At 34.6% G+C, this 23475-nt stretch overlaps 1 protein-coding gene across 2 annotated transcripts in view; it reads right to left on the bottom strand.

Annotated features, from left to right (window-relative positions):
* The window catches only part of LAMA2 (laminin subunit alpha 2), a gene marked incomplete at both ends in the record, with an annotated part of 652317 nt that overhangs the window by 160618 nt on the left and 468224 nt on the right, over window positions 1-23475 (bottom strand). For both annotated transcript variants that reach the window (XM_080699817.1, XM_080699818.1), the window contains 3 exons: window positions 6520-6713; window positions 10410-10496; window positions 22573-22697. In XM_080699817.1, coding sequence (XP_080555943.1) covers window positions 6520-6713; window positions 10410-10496; window positions 22573-22697 — 406 coding nt within the window. The remainder of the gene's footprint in view (window positions 1-6519; window positions 6714-10409; window positions 10497-22572; window positions 22698-23475) is intronic.

Below are 23475 nucleotides of genomic sequence, written 5' to 3'. Positions count from 1 at the left end.
GCCTCTGAGCTACACTCCCAGCCCTATTTGTTTTGAAACAGGGTTTCACTGAGTTGCAAAGGGCCTCACTAAGTAGTAGCTGAGGCTGGCCACGAACCGCAATCCTCCTGTCTCACCCTACCGAATGTTGGGATTATAAGCTTGTGCCATCACACCCGGTTGATAAGCACGATTAATATCCTATTTCAAATGAGAAAAAACAGTCACAATGAAAGTATTTATTAATCTATAAATACTGCATGTACAGGACGTAAAAAAAAAGAGAAATGTAAAGTAGTCATTTTTAAAAGTAGTCTTCAGTGATTTTGAGCGTCTAGAACTAGAAATAATTACATAAAACTGGTGTTCAGCCCAATTTAAAATATTGCATCAGACACTGGCGAGGTACACTAAATATCATGCCTTTGGCAAAAGTCTCTACAAGAGAACAATGTTGATAATCATGGTTAGGACTTATTGTCTATTATGCTTAAGAATTTCACATACATGTATGTAGTATTTTATTTCCATTTTAAGAGATAATGAAGTAAGGCTTAGAAAAATTAGCTGATCTAATGTCACACATCTTGTGCATAACAAGCTAAGAGTCAAGCTTTTTATAGCCATTTCCTAATAGAAAATTTCCTTGAATCTCTTTGGGGTTTGCCATAGAAGAAAAAATGGTTTGGCTATCTTAGAAGACTTCAAACTTTATAATCACATGATTCTATTGTTCTTCCAGGTCAATAGAACTTTTGAGATTATTTAGAGTGAAAATCAAATAAAAGTTTGTTTTACTCTTAAAATATTGCTTGGCTGAAAATAAAAACAACAGTAATCATCCTTCTCTATGTGACAACAAGACTGTACAGCACCTTAATCTGATTACAGAATGGGCTTGCTCAATGTGATATGCAAACCTCTGATCCTTCATAATAAAATAATTATCTAGAATCAGACTAACAGTTGCTATTCTGCACACTGGTAGCCTGGACCAATACTAAGAAATGTTGGCAATCAGAAATTAAAGCATCTATTACTAATGAAACAGATGAATAGAAAATGCAGAAAATGGGGGAGGGATATGGAAATGGCTTTAACAGATTGCCAACAGCTGGACTTGAACATTGTCATGGTTTGGAGTTTTAGAAACCTACTGCAGACACACTGGCCTTCAAATAGGAATTCACTTGGGAACTAAGTTGGAGCAGAAATGGGATGACATTTAGGGTGTTGGAATGGAGGGTGATCATGTGTAAAGTCACAAACTGATGTTTCTTTTGGAGATCAATTGATTTTTTTTTGACATCTTTTAGGACAGAAATCTTGCTTCACAGTGTAAAACCACATTCTACTATTTTGTTCTCACTTCTCATCTTTGATTATAATGGATCAACAGTGTTCTGGTGATAATAAGGGCCACTGTATTGTGATAAGATCCTTGGCAACAACTGTCTGTTACAAACAATAATCCTACTTCTGTCTCTGCAGGTCAGTATCAAGGACACTTCATGATTGCCCTTACAATACTGGCTAGTGAAGCATCACCTTCATGTGTTATATTTTAAATAAATTATAACCATAAATAATAAAAACTGATATCTCCAAATATCTCATATGCAATGATTAAAAACAGTAAAAATCAACTTGCTATTTATTAAATGCTATTTCAGGCACTCCTTGTGAAATGACATCTTGCTGATGGTTACTGATTTTAATTTTGGTTCTCTAGGAGAGTTACAACTATGTCACTCATAACCTATTTTAAACATCATGAGTTTTTCTGTGTTAACTATAAATCCGAAGAAAATAGGACATTTAGCAACATAAAACTTTACTATTGAATAAATAATAGCTTTCTTACACCTTCTTAAAATACAGAAGTGCAGGCAGTTGTTCTCATTTTATTAAATGATATACCAATTATGAATGAGGATTGAAAGAGGAAGATGGATTTATATAACTGAAATTACTAAGAAGAAATCCTGTTTTTGGAAATCCAATAAAGTAAGTATTCAGAACATGCCAACATATGTAAGAACTTGCTTCCCCAAATAATATGGCTGTTTTGCCCATGTTTATATGAATTGTATTATATATATGTATTGTGTTATACACATTGTATAATATATAACAATTGTTCATTTTATATCTGTATCCCATTCTTTTCTTTATTTCACATTGAGGGAAAATGTGTTCTAAACCTGGAACTTAAAAAGTCAATAAAAGACAAGTTCCATTAATGTTGAATATAATGGGTAAACTATAATGCATTTCTTAAGTTTTGCACTATTTGCCCAGCTTAGAAATTAAGAAAATAAGATTTGCAATACAGGTAGAGGTTCAAATCATAGCTTTGTTAGAAAATTACTGTGGACCTTTAGAAAATGATTTGGGTTAGGCAGTTTTACATAATTATAATAAAATATTTGAGATAATTAACTTGTAAAGAGATGTTATTTTTTATTTTTGCTCACAATTTTGGAGCTTCTAATCCAAGATCAGCATATCCATTGCTTTGAGCCACAACTAAGCATTCTAAATGACAAAGGTAACACATGGCGGAGCAAACTACTGACCCATGCCAGGAAACAAGAAGGAAGGAAAAGGGGGGAGGTCACAACCCCGGTGATCTAAGGACCTCTTACAAAGCCACACATCCTTCATGTCCCTCCTCTTCCCAACAGTGTCAACTTGAAGACCAGCCCTTCAACAAAGAAGCCTTTGGGACCATTTAAAAATGTATATAAATTTATTTAAATTGCTTAAATTCAGGGGTTTTCTGGGAGAGAGTCACACAATGGTGCTAATAATATATAGAGATGTTGCAAGAATTAAAAGAACTGAATATAAAGAGTTTAACAACATATGGCAAATGGTCAGCTATCAGTCAAGGCTGGCCTTTTAAAAGAAAATCATGATTTCAGGATGTGGTGGTACACGCTTGTAATCCTAGTACATGGGAGCCTGAGCCAGGAGGATTGCAAGATTATGGCCAGCCTCAACTACTTACTGAGTACTTAGTGAGAATCTGGTTTAAAATAAAGAATTAAAAATAGGAACTGGTGGTAGAGTTTGGAGGTAGAATGGCCTTGGATTCAATTCCCATACCGAAACAACAACAACAACAACAACAACAACAACAACAACAACAACAACAACAAAACATCATGATTATGGTGAGCCTGTTTTTGCCTTAGGAGATGCCCGGAACCTGAAGGGACATTGCTTAGTTGGGCCCAGGTGCTGACTCGGCTTGGTATAGTTGAGCACTTGGTGGGGCTGAATTTGACTCACTTACTGTAAGAGTCTAAATAGTCCCTAACAGAGACACATGTTATTTGTGTAAATACATCAAAATGGTAATAAAAACCTCCCCTATATAAAAGACCCATGTTCTGTAGGAGATTCCTTTTTAGATCCAGTAAATTACTACTAGGCTCACTGGCAACTGTGAGTCTCAACCTTGGCAGCTCTGTCTTTGAGAAAACTGGGTGGTCAAAAGAGGCTCTTCCATCATTTCTGTATTCTCTCTGTGCTTTCCTAGCTCTTTAATAGAATTTTACATATTTTGTTAAATAAGACCTTAATCTTTTTTATTTATTTATTTATTTTTTAGGTCTGGGGCTGGAACCCAGAGCCATTTGACCTCCGAGCTACAACCCCTGCCCAATTTTTTTTTTTTTTTGAAACAGGGTCTCACTGAGTTGTGAAGGGCCTCACTAAGTAGCTGAGGCTCTCGCGAACTGTGATCCTCCTGTCTCAGCCTCCCGAATGCTGGGATTACAAGCATGTGCCACCACACCCGGCTAATAAGACATTAATCTAACTTTGTAGTGAATATATGGGTTCTTTCCACCAATATACAGCTCACCTGAGATAACCCAATGTACATGCCTAGCTTATTTCTTGTGTATTTAAAAAATATACATCTGGGTGTGATGGTGCATACTTGTTATCCCAGCATTTGGGAGGTTGAGACAGGAGGATTTGCGGTTTGTGGCCAGCCTCAGCTACTTAGTAAAGCCTTCTGCATCTCAGTGAGACCCTGTTTCAAAATAAAGAATAAAATATAGGGCTGGGGGTGTAGCTTCGAGGTAGAATTTCCCTGGGTTCTATCCCCAGTACCAAAAAAAAATCAAATCCAAGATATGGGCCAATTTAAGTTTTGTTTCTTAGAGAAATAACTAAAGGGGCCACAAGTAACTCTTGTGTTATTCATGCTACTATACTATCTGGTGTTAACTTTCTTTTATCAAACAGGAGAAGCATCTTATTTTCTATAGTCAGCACCATATTAAGAACCAATACCACAGACATTTTTTGCTATGCATTTTTCTCTTGTCTTTCCCAAGCCCACCCCTAACTTGCACCCTTCAGTCTTATATAAGATCTTATATAATCCCACCATGATCCCATGTGATATAATAGGTCCGCAGATCCAACATGCCAGGAGAATCTATCTTTTGGTCTCTTGATCTAATTTAGCTTGAGGATATAAATATCTTACAAAGAGAATTGAGAATAAGTCTAAGTTTTGTCCTCACTTGTACCTTGTTCAGTGAAGTCATTTCAAAACTAGGAATAGAAACTTAGCTCTGAGAAAGGCTAGTATAATAGAACCATGGAATATTCTCCTGAACTGGATACATTCTAAAAAATAAGAAAGGAAAAAAAAAGTCTGAAGATATTCTATGCAACAGTTTTTATAGTTAACCTAATGAAAGGAGAAGAGAAATCTTTCCTATAAGTAAGTGGAAATTACCAAGGTTTAAGGAATATAGCATACGGAACATCTATGTGGCATCATTATAAAATTTAGAAAAAGGAGTTGATATCAAAGACAACCCTATTATTTTGGCATTTTTGTTAAGAACACTCAAATTCATTAAGAAAAACTAAGATTGTAGAAGAATATAAAGTTTCTCTGACACAGTAAAGTGAATATCAGGTACAGCAGGCACAAATGCTGTTCCCTATGACACAAGAATCACAAAAATGAACACTAGAAGGCTGGTGCAACATGTAATTGGGGGACTGGGACTTTTGATAATCACAGATGGTACATGTAGAGATCAGATATGCATATATGTGACAGGGATAAGATGAGTTTTTATTTTAAATACAAATAAATATCAATCACCAACAGAAATAGAACTTGAAGCCATTTCTGATGGGCAGAATGCCAATTCACTTCAAATATAATATAATGAAAAATAATCCCATTATTCTCTTTACTAGATTTTAGTGTGCTGTTATTAAATTTTTGTGTATCACATTAAACAAGCTTTTCTTACTTTAATTCTAGTAATTAATTAAATCAAAAATTAATAACACAAGGATAATTTAGTGCTCATATTGACTATATTTATCTAGTTAATTATGCTAATAATTTAACTTGAGATCAATATAATGGAATATTTGGTACTTCTTTACACAAAATACATCTTTCAAGGTATTCTTGAAAGAGTTATTACATATGATAATATTAACATATATGGCTTAATTAAATTTAATCTCTTCCATTACATCTTCCTTTATATTTATTTTTACTTTAAGTATAACTTCACTAAAGATTGCTAAAATACATACAAAGAAAAAAAATTAAAAACTTATCTTCCCAAACACACTCAGCCTTTACTTTTTGTTATATTTTAAATCCAGCCTTAGCTTTTGAGGAAACTCATAAAACCAGATCACAAACAAAAGATTTTCTGATTAAAGTGCTATTAACACATAGCCAGATATGATGTTAAAACAAGACTTATTGGCATGCACAATTTCAATTAAATAGTTAAATGTTAAAATAAAATTGCAGAAATAAATTTCCTTAAGGAAAAGGATGTCAGAGAACAACATTTTCTCCTTAAATTTGTAAATAACAAATTTTAGATTAGAATTTGTATGAGACCCGAGAACTATATTTAACTATTCATTTCAAAGTACTTTAAATAGGCCATTGCTGAATTCAGAATCAGTAAAAGAAAGAGCAAACAAACTATTCTCCATTTACTGTATATATAAGTAAAAATACTTAAATATTTGAATTCACTGTTATAGCTTCTAGGTCTTGTAATTGAAGAGAAACGTTATAAAGCAAAATGCTCATGGATTTTTGTAAAAGCTTGGAAACATCAGTTACAATTCAAGGATTAAAGTGCCCGTCCAGCCAATTACTAATTGAGTGGCATTCCAAAAAAGTTTAAAATACTCAGATCTTCAGTCTGTCATAAGGGTAAAGCCCACTTTAGGCAAAACTGCCAACTTGGAAATGAACAAACTATAAATAAAATAAAACGTGTATTCAGAGTTTTATTGCGGGTCTTCAAGAAACGGATTAAATCAGGCTGAGGATTTCCTCAGCTGTTCTTGGCTCAATGGGATGGAGACAGAAACCACAGTAGAAGGTGTGTGGATAGTGTCAGAAAGAAGGAAGAGTACAACTAGCCACTGCAAACAGAAAAGAGTCAGTCTTTGTCACTGGAAATGAGAGAGAAAAGGAAGCCAGGCCCCAGAAATCAGCTGGGTTAGTGTACGTACACACACACTCCGTGCCCTCGCGTGCATGCCAGTGCTTGCAGCCGTCACACTTTCTGCCTGTGGCTCCCGGCCGGCATGTGCAGAGTCCTGTGACTGGGTCACACGGGACAGGCAGTGAGCCATAGGGGTCACACTCACACTCTTGGCAGGAGCCTCCGGGGCTGCTTGGACTGCCAGTGTAGCCAGGGGCACACCTGAGTTTAAACAGAGACAAACCAAAAAGAAAGGTAGTTAATAGCAAGGCACATCTCTAAACTGTTTATGTGTATGTGTGTTTTGTTTTTAATGATACAAAAGTGATATTAAGAAACAATAGATCAGGGGTCAGCTAATCCTTGCCATAAAAACCCAGAGAGTACGTTTTATACATTGTAGGCCAAGAGGAAAAGTCAAGGTTAAGCAGTCAAAAAAATTCCAAAGTGTTTTGTTGATGATAATACTCAAAATGTAACAATAGCAGCAATAATAATAATAATAATAATAGTAATAATAGTAATAATACAATGAAGATTATTTTGTAATGCCAATCTGCTAAAGAGAATTACTAATGAGATATTTTGAGGTATTACATTTTACTTAAATGGAGTACTTTCACTTTAGTAAATTGATTGGGAATGTTTACCTTTTGTTTAGCTGTAAACAATGGCTCTTAAATAGAAGGCCAACAAAACCAGACAAGGGTCAAATTTGGCCTGTGGGCCATAGTTTGCTCATCATGGTTATAGTTCATACACTCTTCTAAAGTTTTTTATAAATCTAAGATGAATAAAATTATGCATTGGCTCCTTGGCTTTGCTATACTGATGTACTTTAGATATCAAAATGACCAAACAATACAGCTCATAAAATTCACAAATAAAGAAAAAGAGGCAGGTTGAATGTAATGAGCTGCTCAGATTTTCTATTTAATTCTACTGGTGTTACTTTTTCTACCCCATTGTCCTCAGGATGGGTTTTTTTATTATGCATCTTGGAAAGCAGGTTTATGTTATATAAATAAAACATGCAGCAATAAATTGAGAAATTAGAAAGGAAATCTGATTGGCTGAATTCCAAATGCAATAATTTTATTGGCTCTTCAATACACACACCTCCATGCATCCATTCATCTATGATATTGTACATGTGATAACTTTACAAGATGCTAACAGGGCCATAAGTTTCTACATTACTAAGGACACTCCCAGATTACCTGTTCTCCTGTTTTAATTATTAAGAACATCATCTTCCCTCTAGAATAACCACAACTAGACAATAAATTATACATATAATCAGCTAGGTGTGGTGGCACATACCTGTAATTTCAGTATTTAGGAAGCTGAGACAGGAAGATTGTAGATTCAAGGCCAGCCTCAGCAATTTAGTAATACTCTCATCAACTTTTGAAGACCCTGTTTTACAATTAAAAAAATAAGTAGGCCTGTGTGTATAGCTCAAAGGTAGAATGTCTGAGCTGAATATGAGCAGGTTATAAGCTAATTTAGGTGATTTAGGAAGTTCTCTGAAGTGGAACAAATTTATTTGGGAGGTTACAATAAAAATTTATCTAAGACCTTTGGTTTAATTTAGCTGAATAGAAGTAATTTTTCATAGAAATATACCTGATCCTTTATATACTAGGGATGATGAATGCAAATCTATAACATTTAAGAATTGCCAAAACAATTCAAAACATTTACATTTGATAACAAATAAGTGATCTTCTCATCCATATACTATATGAGCTGTCAACTCTTGATTAAACATTAATGAATATTTTAAATGGGTTAATATAATTACTCTTCTTTAAGATAGCAATTGTTATTTCAGTATACCCTTTCAGTCTTTTCTATGCACGTGCATTTGTAGATAGTGGAAATTTCAATTTGTAAACACAGCTATAAAACATATATATATATATATATATATATATATATATATATATATATTTTTTTTTTTTTTTTTTTTTTTTTTTTTTTTGGTGGTACTGGGGTTCCTGGAAGCCCTTCTACCTCCGGGATACACTCCCACGGGCTACACTCCCAGACCTATTTTTTAACATTTTTATGTGGAAACAGAGTCTCTTAAGCCAGCAAGGCTGGCTCCGAACCAGCGCGATCCTCCTGTCTCCGCCTCCCAAGCGCGGGGATTACAAGCGTGCGCCACCACGCCCGGCTATAAAACATTTTTAATAAATTACTACATATAATCCTGTTGGTATCCAGGGATGCTTCTAGCCACCATCTTACTGGTGTTTACATAGGCATGAAATGAATATTAGCCTAAGCATAAATACAAAGTGCAATGATAATATGTAAGAATTACATACCTTTGTCATCTATAGTCTCTATACAAATGATGTGCATATCTTCAAAACAAATAATATTTTTTGATTTTATACTGCAGGTAATTTACTTGCTGCTATTTTCTGTTGGCATGGAAATTGTGAATGTGCTGTTATAAACATGCATATATTGCAAAATGTGTTTAGAGTTCTGGTTTACAGATTTCTATTTAGAAATACATCTTAAAACTTAAAGAACTGCATAAGAATTTATAAATCTTGAAATTATTTTGTCATTGCTATTATTAATATAGCCATTGCTTGCTGAATAAAACATTATTAAGTAGACCATGATAAATATTAATATTAGTTTATCTTTGCAAAGGCATTCTTAATTTCAGGAGCCCCTAGAAGAATCCAGAAAAGGAGTGGGTAGTGCAGAACATGGAAAAGTATCTAAATAGGGTATACTTCAGTCATGCCCCAGTCTTAGTGGGATTCCATAGAGAATTCTAGAGTATAAACAACATTTTTAAAATTTGTTCTGCTTTGAGACAAAAGAAAGGCTTTCGCACTACTCCTACTAGTTAGTCATTAGCAGTGGTCCACGGAGGAAGGTGGGATAAATTATCAGGTCAGGCCTTTCAGCATTTTGTTGGAGAGGAGGGACCAAGGCGAAGCACCAACAGTGGCCCTTACACACTTGATTGTCACAATAACAGTGTTAAGTAGGTGAAGAACCAGCTATTCTTGATATTTTAGATGAAGAAAATTGAGACCCAGCTAAGTTGATGGAATTAAGATACGTCCATATATCTTTATAAAACTCCCATAATGCTATCAATTATGCTAAAATTATTCTGTGTGCGCCTGGCTAATGGTTACTATTAGTTACCTTCTGCTCTGCTAGAGATACTAAAAGTGATGGTAACATGTTTGAATTTCCATGATACTAATCTTACAGCAAATATGTTTCTGGAAGATGCTAATTACAATCTTATTAGACAGTTACTATGGAATTGTATTCCTTAGTTTACAATTTGTATTACATTTAGAATTCAATTTAATAAGCTATATATTATAATTTCTTACTATAAGATAAACCATTAAAATAGCAGCAGCTGCCTCTTCAAAAGGAGAATTAAATAGCAAACATTTTGTTTAGGTAGTAATAATTGAAAATGCTTGATACTATTTATATTCTGAGTTATGTCTATACTTACCAGTGTAGAGGCCTAGTGCTAAAAACAATGTGTGCAGATATTGCTAGATAGTATTTGCCAGTGAAGTCCAATGAGAACTACATGACCATTTTTTTGTTACTGGCAATTACTGATACTCTTGTGAGAGCTGATTTAAAAGTGCTTATAAAATTATATCTATCTTTTTATCTGTCTTTCTCTACATATATACCAAAATATAAATTTGATACTTATAGAGCAATTTAGGATCCTTAAAAAATTCTAATGTAGATATGAATGAAATTTCTTCTGAGAATGTGTATCATATTCTTGTAGGATCTCATTTAAACTAGTAGAAAATACTAAAACAACAAAATTATTAAAACGACTGCTTCTACATTGTGACCCTTTGAGATGTGATCTCTACATGTCATGACAGTTGGTACCTTTCACAGTACTGGCCTTCATAGCCTCGTGGACAAGCCGTGCAGCGGTAATCATCGAGGCCCTCCACTCTACAAGAAGGGCTGAAACTGAATTAGAAAAGAAAAAAAGAGATATTATAAAAAATGTTTCAACTCATTTATTTTCTAATATTAAGTGTCCCTATCCATTATCAAGGTGGTTATGACATATTTTAGGTGCTGATGTCATAGTTGTAATTAATGAAGTTCTTATTTAAGGATTCAATATCACAACTAAATATATCTCATAATAGTCAACAAATAAATATTGGTTTGTTTTCAGTGAATCAAATCATACCAAACATGTCAATATTTTGGAATTTTAATAGTTATGCAACAGCCATAAAAGTACTAACCATCTAGAAAAGAGTCACATTATTCACAATAAAAAGAAAAATCTGATGAGAGCTTAAGCAAATTTTTCTGATAGTAGAATAGACATTACTATTTTTCAGGTTAAGAGGAAAGAGAAAAAAGGGCATAAAAGCTAGGTAATATTTTTCTAAAAACTCAGTCCAAATTGCCACTGGCATTTCAACACATGAAGTGTGAATAAATGTTTCAATTAAAAAGACTGTGCTTTCTAATTTATATCTAGATTTTTAAACTGCATTTTAGTTTAGACACTAAGTAACATGATTAATATGAGCAAAGAGAAAGAAGAGAGATTTCTATATTAAAATGAGTACGATTTGCTCATAATTTTGTTATTTTCTTTTTTAAAATTTTTTATTGGTATATTGCAGCCATATATCTTAATAGAGTACAAGATGGTAGAGGCATACATGCACACATCACTCATTTAACCCTTCCCCAGTTCCCACCCATTCCCTCCCTCCTTCTTCCTTCTTATGTTTGGCTTAGTGATTGACTTGGTATGTTTGTGAATGTACATCACGAACATTAGGAAATTTCCCTCTTCCTCATTCCCATACCCCCAGTTAGCACAACTTATTTGCTCATCTAGAATTCTACCTATGACCATTTTCCCTAGCTTCTGCAAATTAGGAAGCTCACTAGATTTCTTTCTTTTAGTGAGTAAGCTCACTTAGCATAATATTCTCAAGTTACATCAATTTCTCTGTAAAAGATGTAGTTTTGTTCTTCTTTATGGCTAAGTAAAATTCCATTGTGTTCATATTCCATAGTTTTGTAATCCATTCATCTGCTGATGGACATCTTGGCTGGTTCCATAGTTTGGCAATTGTGAATTGTGTAGCTATGAACATAGATATGCATGCATTAGTTTGGTAGTTTGGTTTCCATTCTTTTGAGTGGATACCCAAAAATGATATTGCTGGATCATATGGTAGGTTCATTCCCATTCTTCTGAGAATCCTCCATACTATTTTCCAACATGGTTGTATTAACTGCAATCAAATTAGCTTTGTATTATATTTTGAAGTCAGGTATTTTGATGCCTCTGGCATGGTTTTTGTTACTGAGAACTACTTTGGCTATTAAGGGTTTTTGTTGTTCCAAATGAATTTAAGGACTGATTTTTCTATGTCTATGAGAAATGACATTGGTAATTTAATGGATACTGCATTGAATCAGTAGATCTCTTTTGAAAGAATGGTCATTTTGATTATATTTATTCTGCCTATCCAAGAACATGGAAGATCTTTCTACCTTCTAAGGTCTCTTTTGATTTTTTTTCAATGTTTTATAATTATTATTATTATTAGTGTGTGTGTGTGTGTGTGTGTGTGTGTGTGTGTGTGTGTGTGTGATATCCTTAGTGGAAGTTTTTTTTTCTGGATTTTTCTCAGTGGATTTATAGCATACAGGAAAGCTTCTGATTTTTTTAAGATTGATTTTGTATCCAGACCCTTTGCAGAATTTTTTGATCAGTTCTGTAAGTCTTGGTTGAGTTTGTTGGATCTTTGAAGTATAGTATCATGTCACCTGCAACTAATGATAGTTTTAGCACTTTTTCTATTTTTACTCCTTTGATTTCCCTTTCTTGCCAAAATGCTCTGGCTAGAATTTCAAATACTATATTGAAAAAAAGCAGTAATAATGAATATTCTGGTCTTGTTCCTGCTTATAAAGGGAATTCTCACAGTTTTTCTCCATTAAAATGATGTTGGCTAAGCCAGGTGTGGTGGCACATGCTTGTAATCCACCATTTGGGAAGCTGTGATGGGAAGATCACAGTTTGCAGACAGCCTCAGCTACTTAGTGAGGCCTTCTACAACTTAGTGAGACCCAGTTTAAAAAATAAAGAATAAAAAATAAAGCTGGGAGTGTAGCTTGGAAGTAGAATGCCCTTGGGTTTCATCCCCAATACTGTAAAAAAAAAATGATGTTGGCTGTGGGCCTATTGTATATTGCCTTTATTATGTTGAGGTATGTTCCTTCTATTCAGTTTCCCTGCGGTGCTTTTAGCATAAATGGGTGCTAGATTTTCTCAAATGTATTTTCAGTGTCTATTAAAATAATCATGTGTTTTTAATCTTTGTTTCTATTTATGTGATGAATTACATGAATTGATTGTTGTATGTTGAACCAGCCTTGCATTCTTGGGATGAACCCTACTTGGTAATGGTGTATGATTTTCTTGATGTGGTTTAGAATGTATGTTGGTAGATTTTTGTTTAGAGTTCTGCGTCTAAGTTCATCAATGACATAGGCCTGTAGTTTTCTTTCCTTGAGCTGTCTTTATTTGGTTTTGGTATTAATGTAATGTTGGCTTCATAACATGGAATTTGAAGAGTACCATTTCTTTCTATTCCACAAAAAAGATTGAGGAGTATTGGAATTAGCTCTTCTATAAAGATTATATAAAATTCACTTGGGAAAGCATCTGGTCCTGAACTTTATTTTTTGGTATGTTCATTATTGCTCCTTCAATCTCTTTGTTTGCTATTGGTTGGTTTAAATTTTCTATATCTCCTTTATTCAGTTCAGGAAGGTTGCATTTAACTAGAAAGTCATCAATTTCTTTCAGATTTTCCATTTTGTTGGAGTATAGTTTTTCAAAGTAGTTTCTGATAATTCTTTGCATTTCTACCCTGTCAGTGGTAATAACTCTTTTCTGTCTCTTATTTTCATCATTTAAATTGATTTTTTTTTTTTTTTTGGTTAGGGTAGCTAGTGTTTTATCTATCATGCTAATTTTTTTGATAAACCAGCTTTTGGTTTTATTTTTTACAATTTTTAAAATTCTCTACTTCATTGATTTCTGCTCTGATTTTAATAGTTTTCTGTCTTCTACTGGCTTTGGGGTTAGAATGTTCCTGTTTTTCAAAGGCTTTGAGGTTGGCTGGGCGTGGTGGCGCTGATTGTAATCCCCGCGCTTGGGAGGCAGAGACAGAAGGATCACGCAGGTTCGAAGCCAGCTGCGCGTGCTGGCTTAGGAGACCCTGTTTCCAAATAAAAATGTAAAAATAGGTCTGGGAGTGTAGCCCGGAGATAGAAGGGCTTCCAGGAACCCCAGTACCACCAAAAAAAAAAAAGTCTTTGTGGTAGTGACTAGGTTATTTGCTGATTTTCTGTTCTTCTTATGTGGGCACCCAGTGCTATAAAATTTCCTCTTAATACTGCCTTCGAAGTGTCCCAGAGGTTTTGATATGTTGTATCTTTATTTTCATTTGTTTTTTAAAACTTTTTTATTTTACCCTCTACTTCTTCTGTCACATTCTTTGTTCAGCAGTGTGGTGTTCAGTCTCCACATGTTTATGTGGTTACTCTGGCTCTTCATATACTTGACTTTTAGTTTCCTTCTATTGTGGTATGAAAAAACATAGGGGAGTATGTCACATTTTTTAAAAAACTTATTAGTGCTCACCTTGTGGCTTAGGATGTGATCTATTGTGGAGAAGGTTCAGTGAGCAGTTGAGAAAAATGTGAATTCTGCTGTATGTGTCTAATAAGTCCTTTGGTTTGTAATGTTCTTTAGGTCTGAGGCATCTTTACTGACCTTTTTTCTAGAAGATGGGTCTAGCAGTGTGAGAGGGGTGTTGAAGTCTCCTTGTATTATTGTATTAGTACTTATGTGTGACTTAATTTCACAAAATTTTGTTTTATGAAAGTAGCTGCACCTATGTTTGGGGCACAAATATTGACTATCATTATTTCCTAATGCTGTTTTTTTTTTTTTTTTCCCCCCAGTAACAAATGACCTGCTTTGTGTCTTTTGATAAGCTCGGGCTTAAAGTCTCACTTGTCCAATATCATAGTTGTTACTCCTATCTTCAGCTTCTGTTAGCATGGATTATCTTGCTCAAGCCTTTCACTTTTGATTTGTTACTATCTTTACTTGTTAGGTGTGTTTCTTGAAGTCAGCAGATGAATGGATTCTGGTTTTTAATTCATTTTGCTACATTATATTTTTGTTTTGTTTTGTTTTTGGTGGTACTGGGGTTCCTAGAAACCCTTCTACCTCTGGACTACAAGTCCCAGACCTATTTTATATATTTTTTAATTTGGAAACAGGGTCTCTTAAGCCAGCATGGCTGGCTTCGAAACCGTGTGATCCTCCTGTCTCCACCTCCCAAGTGTGGGGATTACAAGCATGCACCACCACACCCAGCATTGCTACCTTATATGTTTTTATTGGTGAGTTGAGGCCATTTATGTTCAGTGTGATTATTGAGAGATGATTTTTAATTCCTAACATATCGAGTTTTAACTTTTGTTTGAGGTAGTGTTTTTCTTTGCTTAGTTGTTTGCTTGATGAAATTTATTGTTTCTCAGATTCTACTGTATATTACTCATTTCTTCTTTGCAGTTAATCTCTGAGTATTTTCTCTAGTGCTGGTTTGGAAGACATAATTCTTTCAGCTTCTGTTTGTAATGAAAGATTTTTTTTCCATGTCAAATTTGAGATACAGTTTTGCTGGGGAGAAAATTTGGGGCTGCAAGTTGTTTTCTTTCAGAGTTTGGGATATGCTACTCCAGGCCCTTCTGGCTTTCATGACTTGGTTTGGGAAGTCTGGAGTAATTATTATTTTGCCTTTGGATGCCACTTGGTCTTTTGTTTTTTTCCTTTTAAGATTCTCTCCTTGGCTTCTAGGTTTGTCAGTTTGACTATTATGTGGCGTTATGAACCTTTTCTCTGATCTTGTCTAAAGTGGGTTCTATAAGTTTCCTGTAACTGTGCATCAACCTCTTTTACTATGTTTAAAAAATTGTCTGATATTACTTTTTTGAAAAGGTTGTTGATTACTTTGGTTTCACCTTCTATTTCCCTTTTCTATGCCTATTATCCTCAGTTTAGCTCTTTGAAGATAGGCCCATATCAATGTCCAATTCATGCTGTTGAATTTTTTTTTCTAAATTTTATACTGGAGTGATTGTGTTCTAGGAGCAAGATTCTATTCTTCATGTGGTCTAATCTATTGTTTATGAATTGTATTTATGCCTTCACTTCAAAGATTGAATCCTTTATTTCTTTCAGGCTCTCTCTAAATTCTTTTCAGAAATTCTGTATCATTTCTACTGTTAAATTTCTGATTTGTTCTGTCGATCTTTGCAATTCTGTGTTGTCAGGTTCTGTTATTGTGGAGTTGTGGGAGCTTATTGCTTCCTTGTTATTTCTCCTTCTCATGATTTCAGAAGTTTGTATCTTTGTTGCTTTTGATAGATTTCTCTCAGTCTGTAGGAGTCAAGTGGTATATAGAAAGGCAAGTAGTATTGTATTCAGTGGTGAAAGTTGAGTGAGGAGAAAATTAAAGTGCTATATGCAAGAATAGGGTAAAAAAAGCCACAGATAGGATTAAATAGAATTAGAGTCTGAGATTGGTAAGGTTAGAGGCTTGTCAGAGGGGTGTGGAAGAGAAGAAACAAACAAGCACACACACGCACACACACACACACACACACACACACACACACACACAGACAAAATAAAACAACAACAAAATAATGCAACCCTAAAAGTATATGAATACTTTGCAGATTTAGCCTCTGCAGTCTCTCTGTGCAGGCGATGAGAGCCACTGGCACCTTTCCTGCAGGAAGCCTGCGTCTCTGTGTCTCTCTCAGTCTATGCAGATGGCCATTATCAATGGGGCTAGATCTAGTATTAAGGGTAGGTCTCCCCCGATGCTTTCCATTGATGCTGAGCCAGAGTCTCTGTAATTTCTCAGACCCTGCAAGATTATGGTGGATGTGCAAGTCTCTGTGGCCTTGCTTGTGGAGAGGGTGGAGGGGGTCTTTTATAGGTGTGGTAGGTTCACTTCTGGTATTGTTGAGCACCACTCTGGATCTCTGGGGGGCATTGTGAAGTAAGATTGTGCTGCTGCAGCACCCATGGCCTCAGCCACTGGAGGCAGGCCAAGTCCATTTCTACTCTCTGATATGCTTTCTAGTTTTTTTTATGCTGCCTTTTACTTGTTCTCTTTTCAAATTTACACTGATTTCTTTCTTTTGTCAGAAAGCTGTTTTCATGGCATTAGAGACTGAGTGCCACCAGGACTTATATGTGCCACTTCCTCTGATCACTATCTTCCCAGAAATTGGCTTTTATGGTCTTTTCTAACAACTAGGTCTTATGTAACTGGTTTACTACAATGCTGGTATACTACACGTTAGTCTGTCTTGATCCAGGATTTCTTTTTTTTACATTTTTTATGGGTGTAATAAAATTGTATCTAATAGTGAGATTCATAAAGTGTTTTGGTGGGACTCTATGATTTCTGATTATCCTACTTTATGAAAGAAGAACTTAATGAGTCTTGAAAACTAAACTATATTATGATATAGCTTTGGGTTTACAGACTTTTTTCAAACTATGTGTTGCATTCCTCTTAGCTAAAATTGTATGATATATTGGAAATTTAGGAAGAAACTCATTTGTTGCAAAAGGATAGTGCTGTAAACTCTTTGTCTCATTTTTGTTGGTCTAAAAAATCATTTCACAGTATGGTATATAGGCAAAAGCCATAATCTCCTTGGAGCAGGTGCTATTAGACCCTTAATTTAACTATATTTTAATCCATTAAATTAATAGTGCATGAATGAATGATAAACTCTAACTTTTGCAAAATATGTGAACAAATGTGTCTGCTACTCACAGACTCATCATCCAAGAATTCTATTTTTTGCTTTTCACAAAAAAGATCCACAAGCTCATAATTGATGCAGTTTGTCAAGATTGTAGCTTTTTAACTTAAAACTTGATGCCAAGTGCATCTGTGTGCACATATATACACAAACTCATATACATTTATAGACCTTATGAAACAGATTTTAGATGTTTCAAGGGAAACTTAAGATAGTCAAGAAGATCAAATTACATTTCTTTACAGTAAAGTAGTAGTGCCAGAAATAAAGTGCTCAGAATAAATAACATGTTAGAGTACTATAGTACTATAGTAATTTTCCTTGATGAGTTGATGCAAACTCTTTTGATTTGTGATATTATGAGTTTTCCCTTTTCCTTATTTCACAAAAATGAGCTTCTAATGGTAAAATTGGGAATTTTATTTTGCCTACAGTTAGAGGTGCTTCTTTCTGCTTACCACCCTCTTGTCTGCTCTCTAGTCAAGACAAAATCTCAGACAAAAGGAGTCTGCAAGAGCACTCACAAATCCTTGTGCTTTCCTCTTGGGGACCATCTTTTACATTTCCCTGTGATGGTTAATTACAAAATCCCCTCAGCAGAATTTTAGAAAATTTTAGAATCTTCTATGTTATTTGTGAGTTCTACAGAGATAAAGTGGCTTCCTGGAAACCACCACCTTGTGGTTTTAAGACAAGTTTACTGGATGTTTGTTCTCTGTTTCCTTGACCAAATCAACATCACATGTGTGGTCTTCTAATGTACTTCCCAGTTCTGATTTGAGATTTTTCCTCTTTCTTCTTTCCTCTCCTCACATCTCCTCTTTTCTTCTCTAAATAATTTCACTAATTCTCAAGAGATTTTAATAGTTTACTGATAATAATAGATCTAAAACTGGGCATTTCCCCCTCTAAATATATATATATATATATATATATGTATAATCTTTTCTATAATTTTCCTTTTCTCAGTCAATGGGCCACCCTATGCTTCCCCTTTGCTCTGCCCAAATCACAGAGGCAATATTGGCTCCTTTTTCTAACACTCCTCAAATATTTTGTTTGTGGATGCCATTGGTGCTACCATCAATAACATCACTATTTTATTTGAACCAGGAAATCTCTTAGCATCAGAGGATTTTTCACCTTCAGCATGTTTATTACTGATCAGAGATCATCTATGCCACCTCTTTCTCATTCTCTGTACTATAGCCACCCTCACATCTGCTCTTTGCCAAGTGTGGTCAAGCATGGTCCTGACTCTGGTCCACTGTACTAGCTCTCCCTTTGGCTGGATGCTCTTTATGCAGATATTCAACGACTTCCCTGCACTGGTCCATTTGAGCCTCTGCATGGCCTCATGGGTTTGTGGAAGCCTTTGGGTACCCTAAATGAGATGGCATCTCACCCACTCTTAAGTTCACCAAGGCAGCTTTTCTTTCCTGGCATCAGTTATGACCACATGATGTTATATTATACATCTATTTGTTTATTGTCTTACTTTCAGATTAAAAGCCTAAGTTCTGGGAGAGCAGGAACCTTAGACTATTCTGCTTGCCTATTTTTTTCCCCAGCATTAAGTACCATGACTGGCATAGAGTTGGATTCTCACTAAATATGTGTTGCCTAAAAGAATATGAATATATATATATATATATATATATATATATATATATATATATATACATTTACAATTCTATGTGATATGGATACATACAAAAATAGGACCTGACTCATAAGTTTATCTCTTATTCAGGGTACCAGGATCAAATTCTTAGTACATGTTCAATATCTGAAAGAATGTTTGATTGAGAAAAGGATGGGAGGCAAAATGTATTATTAGTATATAAAAAGTACAAATTATGCTATGAAAAGATTTTGTGGCAAAAGTAGAATTTTAACATAACCTTTAAATATGGATTGGATTTCATGAGCATTATCTTAGGGAATAACAAGAAATTGTTGAATACATTTGAAAGAGTAACTAATTCCAAAGATGGCATCGAGTAGAAGGGCGTAGAGAGCTTTAAGCCTGGGAAGATGCAGACCAGAGAGGGTTCTGATGCTCTGCTAGAGCCTGCCTGACCTTTCCTGGAGTGTGTGGTGGAGAATACTTGAGAGCATATAAGCGTGTGGCTGTTGCAATTATAAGTTCAATGTGTTTGTTTTTGAAACTTGAACAGTTCTATGGAAGTAAACTGATCACCACTTACCAGGTGTTTCCTGCCTGTTGAATCTCATAAACTACAAAAATTGAAGTCACTAACATGAGATATTCCAACCTTTTCTACTATACCTTAGAATCTATTTCTATATTTCATTAGGAAGAGTGCTTTTCTTCTTTTCCCTGGATGGTTTCTTATTTTTAACCTTTTAATTATTTGTGCATAGACCTTTTTTAAATAGGCTAATATGCTCCAAACTTTAGGTGTACTTTTAACTAAGGCTTCCCTAAAATTGTGAGGTAACACAATTGAATAAAGGTATGTGGTATGGGTATCTATACATAAAAGTCTTTTTGTACTGTGTTGTAATATGAAACACAATTTCTTGCAGTAGTGGAAATCAACAAAGTTTAAAAGGCATTAAACTAGCCATCTTAACTTGATAATCTGGTTCTTTTAGGATCTTTTGCATAATATACAAACTGTATAAACCAAAATGAAACAAATATGAAAATACACCAGTTGACTGGTTCTGCTAACCAACCAAGGTAGGATTTCTAAAATCTGCAAACCATTGTTCCTTAATGCCTGTTTCCACTATTGCTTGTCAGGCTTTATCAGTGACCCTCCTAGTTGTTCAGTGTCCCTTGAGTGAGCAGTGTGGCTGCTTCTGGACTTGCTTCTCCCTTTCTTGGAATCAGTGACAGCACTGCCTGCTCCTGCCCTGGTTCTTCATGTTGTTCTGGTGATCCCAGAAAGGAAGTCTTGCCTTTCCTGCCTTTTGTGTATTCCCCTGGCATAACATTAGTCTGGGAAATCTTACCTGACTTTAATTCATTTATTAACATATTTATTCCTTCATCTGCTTCTGCAATTTTCAGATTTCTATTTCCCGCATCTATTTGCATATTTCCATTCAGGCAGATCCTTAACATCCATTTGAACCTATTTAAACCATAAATTGTCTCCCTTCTGCAGCAGCCCTCTCCTGACTTCTCCATTTCAATTCATGGTTCTACCATTTGGGGGGGGGGGTCAGCCTAACTAAAACCTTAGCCTTCAGCTCCTTCTTAGACCTTCACCTCTCACTTTGAGTTACAAATTCTGTAGACCCATGTTAAACAGTTTTTCTCACATTCATCCCTTTGTCTCTGCTCTTGTTACTCTCACTTACCTTCAGCTTCTAATTATCTCTTACATAGGCTGAAGTGATAGCCTTTCATTGGTCTCACTGCTATTCTTCTTTTCCTGTTTGAATTCATTATACTCAGTTCTATCATACTAGTCTCCCTCAAATGTGGCTTTGATAATATTATCCATTTTTTACAAAAAATCTTGTGATTTTTATTATAAAGAAAATTAAATAGCAAGTTTTAGACTGGTATTCAATAATATCTATAATATGGGGTCTATTCTCCCATTCATTTTCATCATATGAAATTCTATCTAAATTCCATGCTCTAAACTCTTACTTACTAGCTCTTAAATGTGCCTTGTGAATTTTGTTTCCTATGCATCTGCTCATATAATTTCCTATCTCTCTCTGCCACTAAAAATCCTCCATCTACTATTGATGATAAATTATATACATTATCTTTTTAATATATTCTCAAAGCTTCCAAAATTAAGTATTTTATTCCTTTGAATTCTCTTAATATTTAAGTTGATATCTTTAAGATATATGTTTTGTAGTGAGCATCTCCTAGAAATAGCAGGTTTCTCTTCCATATCCCTTGTAGATTTTATTATAGTGTACTCAAGAGAGAATTATTAATTAACTATTAATTTTTCTACTTCAAATGATTCATATTTTAATAAGCAATGAAATAAATAGAATGCTCTTGTTTAAATATGGGCATCAGCAGGAGATTAAGGGAAGAAAGATGAAAATAATAGTATGTTTCCTACACCTACCCTGTGGTGCTTGAAGTATAAAACTATGCAAATTATCCTCATCAATGTCCAATGTAACTAAAAATGTACATTTGTCATATTAAAAAAAGGCAGTAATTTTGACCAAGAAAGAAGACGAGCTTGCAAAGGAAAGGGAGATAATTTATACAGATAATGTTTTGTAAACTATCTCTGAAGCTGAAGATGCTATAGCAAACTGAGTGGACAGATCACTTTGTCCAAATTGTTTTGTGGCTGTTATACTTAACATCAAGTGTTGAGTATAAGATTCTAATTCTGAGAAAACTGCTTCACCTTCTTTTCAAAAGCAAATTCTTAGGGGAAAACCCACTTTACCAAGCAGAAGAAGAAGTCTATAAATCACTGAACAGAAATTATAGATGGTCCTTAGACAAAAGGTAAATGAAACCACCTAGGGGTTTTCATCAATATATGAACCAAAGCAGAATGTTCAAACAGTGTTGAAGTAAGATATTCCAGCATGTGTTTTCCCTTATGGCTGTGTTTCCATGGTATCAAGTTCAGACCATCTTAACAGAAACGCCCAGTGATTCTGGCAGATACTGATATTTTGGGGAACATAAAAATAAGTCACTCTGCTTTCATTGTGTTATTTTTCATTTTCTTGATAATTATTTCCCGATCTTGAATTTAACACACCAAAAGAATGGAAACAGCCACAAAAGTGATATGGTATACACCCAAGCAATCCTTCACAGCTGAGTTTGTGGCAGAACTATTTGCAAACACCAGACCTGTATATTTATAAAATCATGCACATTTATACCTATATCATTTATTTTATGAAAAGACCTTATACTAATATTGATAATTACGTTTTCATTAATAAACAATGTATACTTGGGGCAGAATTTTAAAAGACAAATTAACCACAGCATATATGTGCTGACTTTGGTCATATTTTTATATCATTTCAAAATCTCTGCCTTAAATTGAGATTTTTGTCTACTCTGAAAAAAAATTAAATCTTAAACAGCCCACGTGCTAAACAGATGGCATTACTTATTGGAAAATATGGGCATATTTCTCAATCTTACTTGTTGCTGGAAGAAATCAGAGGGCAAGCACATTGCTTGCAGTCACTTGGCAATCCTTTGACAATTCCATAGTATCCAAGAGAACATCGCTCACAGAAATCACCAGCAGTGTGATGTTGACAGTTCTGTAAAGGGAAGAGGAGAGAGTTTCTTTTTAATTTAATGAGATTTAGAAAGCATTTATCATACAGTTCCCCATCTATAAGTGTGTGTATCTATGAACACATAAACATACACACATATACACATACCTCATCACTAATAGAGAAAAATTTTTGATCTAGATATTTTTAAAGAAACTCTTTCATATGAGGAACTATATTCTGTTATAATAGCCTATACTAATGATAAAAATTTGTTTTCTCTACATAAATATCTCTATATATTTTCCTCTACTCTAAATTATGAAATGGAACTTCAAGAATGTGTAAATTTTATTTTATCAATGACAATGTTTGTTTCTCTGGTTTTAGTTTTAAAATGTACTGGAAAAAGTGCTAAAAATACCGGGACCTCAGTGCATTCACATCAGTGGGGTTTTGAAACAGAACCAAGGTGATAAATACAAATATTTTAGAAGACAACAAGAACAGAAAAGATCAGTCCTGTAGTCACATGAAGAAGGTTATTTATTTCTGCCAAAAATTGGTGCTTCTGTGAGTGTAGGGGAGATACTGGGGATTGAAATCAGGGCCCTATTTTATTTTGAAAGAGTATCTCAGTTTCAGGAGGTTTTGCTAAATTACTGAGACTGGACCTCAAACCTCTGATTCTCCTATATCAGCTTCCAAAATACTGGAATTATAGACATGCATCATCAAACCTGGCTCTCGTGGTTCTTTAAAAATAAAGGCTCCCATCTGAAGCTAGCAACCTTAACTCAGTATTTTATTTTTGTGCTTG

Source organism: Muscardinus avellanarius, assembly GCF_963383645.1.
Source record: "Muscardinus avellanarius genome assembly, chromosome: 8".
In the NCBI taxonomy this organism is placed as follows: domain Eukaryota; kingdom Metazoa; phylum Chordata; class Mammalia; order Rodentia; family Gliridae; genus Muscardinus; species Muscardinus avellanarius.
The sequence above is the reverse complement of the archived record's forward strand: the minus strand, read 5'-3'. Positions and strand labels throughout refer to the sequence as shown.